Source organism: Mus pahari, chromosome 18 (assembly GCF_900095145.1).
Source record: "Mus pahari chromosome 18, PAHARI_EIJ_v1.1, whole genome shotgun sequence".
NCBI lineage: Eukaryota > Metazoa > Chordata > Mammalia > Rodentia > Muridae > Mus > Mus pahari.
The window spans coordinates 5895241-5899750 of record NC_034607.1 but is presented as its reverse complement, the minus strand read 5'-3'; the positions used below and the strand labels follow the sequence as shown (position 1 = coordinate 5899750).

Here is a 4510-nt window from a genome sequence, read left to right as displayed (position 1 = left end):
GATTCTTGTTGTTTTAAGGAGTCTTATCTGTTTTGCCTTTTTCTGCCTTATAAACTTACAGTTTGATATGTGGCATTTACACTCAATTTATCTGTCTGTTTTGATCTGACCTGTCAGAGCCTAATAGTGGTCAGTGCTGCATGGAATGACAATTCACCTTGAATTACACATAATTTATATCATCTCATCCACAACTCTCTTAACGTTAAAATATTATCTCAAGGTATTTTGATAGTTTTCTACTAAGATTAAAAAAACCTGTTATGTCTTCAGTTTCTGGTATCTTTAACCATTATTTTACTCCACAGAGATTTCTTTTTCTAGACATCTCTAAATCACCTTAGGATGGCTCAAACTCTATTTATTAGATACCCTACATCCCTTTGTTTCTCTTTCTGTCTGTCTGTCTGTCTGTCTGTCTGTCTGTCTGTCTGTCTGTGTCTGTCTGTCTATCTTTGTCTGTCTATCTCTGTCTGTCTGTTGGTCTGTCTGTCTGTCTGTCTCTGTCCATCTCTGTCTCTCTCTGAGACACATACACACATACATATGTGCATGATTTACATGCCATTTCCATAACATTCATTAAAAGGGATCTATGATTTATTATAGGCGGTGGGACAGAAGATAAATGTATTGACTAGGTTTATCTATACAAGCCTTCACTAATAGCTTAGTTATGGGATTTAACATTCCATGAACCTGCAGATGTGTGACAGGTGATGTATATTTAGCCAGATAATTAATTCTAATGGATATGCATGTTAATATTCTCTGTTGTAAACTCCTTATTCGATTTATGATTTTAATTCATGTGTAAACTTGTGATGAACTTTTTACCCTTGTGATTATATATTCTGAAAAATGTGTAAGTGCTGAAGATAAAGAGATTATCATGGCCACCACCACCATCATCATAATCATAATCTTCATCACAATTCATTGTGCTTTTCCCTGTTTTCTTAGAGAGCTTTCGTAGGAAACTTTTTACAACTTAGAAATAAATGGTAAGTGTACTTTTCCAAGGGTCCCTTTTTCTTCCTTGGGACTTCAACCAGGAAGGGGAATGTTAGAGCATAGAAATTCCTGTAGAGATAGAACAAAGGCTGCATTACTTAATTCCCCTCTGTTAGGCTATAGGTGTTAATCACCTAAACCAGAAACGTTCAACCCTCAGAATGAGCAAGAAAGTATTGAGGACTTTTTAGAAGTTATCATCATTACCGTGTAGACCAGGATGGCCTAAAAACATCACAGAAGTCTTCCTGCCTCTGCCTCCTGACTACTTGGATTATTATAAAAATGACTTATTAGTAAATAAAAATAATAGTAAATGATACAAATTAAATAACTGAGGCTTATTTGTATATTAATTATATTGAATACTTCACACCCAAGAGAACAATAGAAATTACTTTATATAGATATGCATAAAATGACATGCTTGTTCATGCTATTCCTTAAAATTTGTACATGGAGAGACAGAAAGTAACATGAACCTTTGAAATCAGTGATAAATATAATCATTATGACCCATTTGGTGAACTGATTAACCAGTAACTGTGATTATCCTTCATGCTCATTATTATTATGATATTCCCATAAACATATTTGCAAAACCCATGTTAGTATTGTTGGTAAATTCACATATGTACCAGTGTGGCAATGGGGTGGAAGAGTTAGTAAGAATTAGGTGTATATTATTAAATCATAAGCATATATTTTATTAACTTGAAAATAATAAGTACCTGGGTAGCGGTGGCACATGCCTTTAATCCTAGTACTTGGGGGACAGAGGCAGGCAGATGTCTGACTTCAAGCCCAGCCTGGTCTATTGAGTAAGTTCTAGGATAGCCATGACTACATGGAGAAACCCTGTCTCAAATAACAAAAAAAAAAAAAAAAGTAAATTTTATGAAATAGTTTCAAAGAATCAAATCACAACCTGCTATGCAATAGGTTTATAATATATATTTTCTAGAAATATCTTGTTATTCTTTTTCTTTTAATTTTTTTTATTAGAGATTTTCTTTATTTACATTTCAAATGCTATCCCGAAATTTCCCTATACCCCCCCCCCCAACGCCCCTGCTCCCCTACCCACCCACTCCTACTTTTTGGCCCTGGCATTCCCCTGTACTGGGGCATATAAAGTTTGCAAGATCAAGGGGCCTCTCTTCCCAATGATGGTCAAATAGGCCATCTTCTGCTACATATGCATCTAGAGACACGAGCTCTGGGAGTACTGGTTAGTTGCTATTGTTGTTCCACCTATAGGGTTGCAGACCCCTTCAGCTCCTTGGGTATTTTCTCTAGCTCTTCCACTGGGGGTCCTGTGTTCTATATCTTGTTATTCTTAACATTATATATCTAACATATTCAATATAATAAGAACATTCTGTGTGTCCAATGTTTGCAGGAACTAAAACCAGAACAAACATAATTTTCCCCAACAAATTCTTTACTTAACAGTAACTTTTTTTTTTTTTTTTTGGTTTTTCAAGACGGGGTTTCTCTGTATGGCCCTGGCTGTCCTGGAACTCAATTTGTAGACCAGGCTGGCCTCGAACTCAGAAATCTGCCTGCCTCTGCCTCCCGAGTACTGGGATTAAAGGCGTCTGCCACCATGCCCAGCTAACAGAAACTTCTTTAGAGCTCTTTTCAAGGACTCATTTCTCAGACTATAGATAACAGGGTTGAGCATTGAGGGTAGTACTGTGTAAAAGATAGAGAGCATGAGGTCTAAAGCAGTTGGTGAGTCTGAGGTTGGCTTTAGATAGGCACAAGTGCCTGTTGAGAGAAAAAATGTAACAACAAAAAGATGGGGCAGGCAGGTAGAGAAGACCTTAGATTGGCCTTCAGCAGAGGGCATCCTGAGAACTGTAGAGAATATCTGGCCATAGGAGAAGGCAATCCCCACAAAGCAGGCAAAGGCCATTACAGCAATGAAAGTAGATACTTCCAGTACTCCAAAGTAATTATTAGAGCAGGAGAGCTTGAGCAACTGGGGAATATCACAGAAGAACTGATGAATTATTTTTCTCCCACAGAATCTGATAGAGAGTGTACTTGCTGTGAATAATGTTCCTGTGATACCTCCACTTAGCCACACAGCAGCCACAGCCCAAGTGCACTTTCTGGGACTCATGATGACCTCATAATGCAGTGGGAGGCAGATGGCCACATAGCGATCATAAGACATCACTGTGAGAATGGCCATCTCACTCCAGGCCAAACCTGTGAAGAAAAAAATCTGCAGCATGCACTGTCCATATGAAATGTAGCCACTTCGTGCCAGGGAACTGTCAACATACTGGGGAACTGTGACAGAGAGGAATGAGAGGTCCAGAATGGAAAGTTGCTTGAGAAAGTAATACATTGGAGACTGGAGCTGTGGGTCCAGTGTTGTGATGGTGATAATGATGAAGTTCCCTGCTGAGCCCAATAGGTATGCCACCAAGAAGAGCAAAGCCTGTAAGATCTGTAGCTCATGGTTGTCAGAGAACCCCATAAGGAAGAATCCACTCATTGTGGTTATGTTTCTTGCAGTCATTTTGCAAATAAATTTGTGCTAACAGCTAGAAAATAAATTTTTAATGAAATTTACACACACACACACACATATATATATATATATATATATATATATATATATATATATATACCAAGTTATACATAAATGTTCTATTTTTTCTATTCCAGATAATGCTTAAGGAATTGCAGTTCATCAAACTTGAAAACTTGATAGATATACTTGTAATGACCAGAATCTACAGGATAAAACAGTGCTTCTGTGATGAAGTTTAGACTTTTTGATAAGTAAGCAGTAGTTAGAGATGAGTACAAGTGTCAACTCACCATATTGCTGTGCTTTCTCTAAAAACATTTCAATTTCCACCAAGGAAACCTATGACTTTCAAGTCACAATAGAAATACAATTATGAGATATTGTTTAAAGTTTTGTGTACTTACATTTTGTGACTTTTATATTACATTTCTTATACCTCTGTATTGTAGCAGATGGTTCTGTTGTAGACAGGTAATACACATTTCCTCCCTAGTGAGCCACGTCCTCATTACCATAGAAACATCATAAGGATTTTGCTAAGAGCCAAATCAAAGGGGCATCATACTGTTTTACTATTTTTTAAGCATCGAACCAAGCCCAGAGCCTTGAACTTTCTCAGCAAGCACTCTAACTTTATTTCTATTTTTTAATGTACATTTTTTTAGTATGAAAAAAAACTACTTTTGCATAGAAGGCATGTGACATTTTCCAATTTGGAGTCTAACTTGATGGCCTGATGCACAGTTGGTATCTAACAAAACCAAAATCAAAACCAAAACCAAAACCACAAAAAAAAACAACCTGCTTTTGAAGTGTGTGTGTGTGTGTGTGTGTGTGTGTGTGTGTGTGTGTGTGTGTGTTGGGGGCACTGTGCATGTGCATGCTTATTTCTTGTAGCACTGATTTTTGGAGGAATAGTGTATCTTGAGATTAAAACAGTTCCTC

The 4510-nt window shown here is 37.2% G+C and overlaps 1 protein-coding gene across 1 annotated transcript; it reads right to left on the bottom strand.

Annotated features, from left to right (window-relative positions):
* Positions 1-2376: 2376 nt before the first annotated feature.
* Positions 2377-3550, bottom strand: LOC110336031 (olfactory receptor 14J1-like). The gene is made up of 2 exons (XM_021218450.1): positions 2623-3550; positions 2377-2456 (listed from the first exon to the last, which is right to left on the bottom strand). The coding sequence occupies exons 1-2, from the start codon at positions 3548-3550 to the stop codon at positions 2377-2379; spliced, it is 1008 nt and encodes a 335-aa protein (XP_021074109.1).
* Positions 3551-4510: the final 960 nt, after the last annotated feature.

What these genes read in the sequence shown, in the direction of transcription:
- LOC110336031 (XM_021218450.1), bottom strand. Translation starts at nt 3,550, where the DNA reads ATGACTGCAAGAAACATAACCACAATGAGTGGATTCTTCCTTATGGGG. An exon ending in GTTTCTGTTAGCTGGGCATG is followed by an intron (nt 2,457 to 2,622) that starts GTGGCAGACGCC and finishes TGTTAAGTAAAG; the next exon opens with AATTTGTTGGGGAAAATTAT.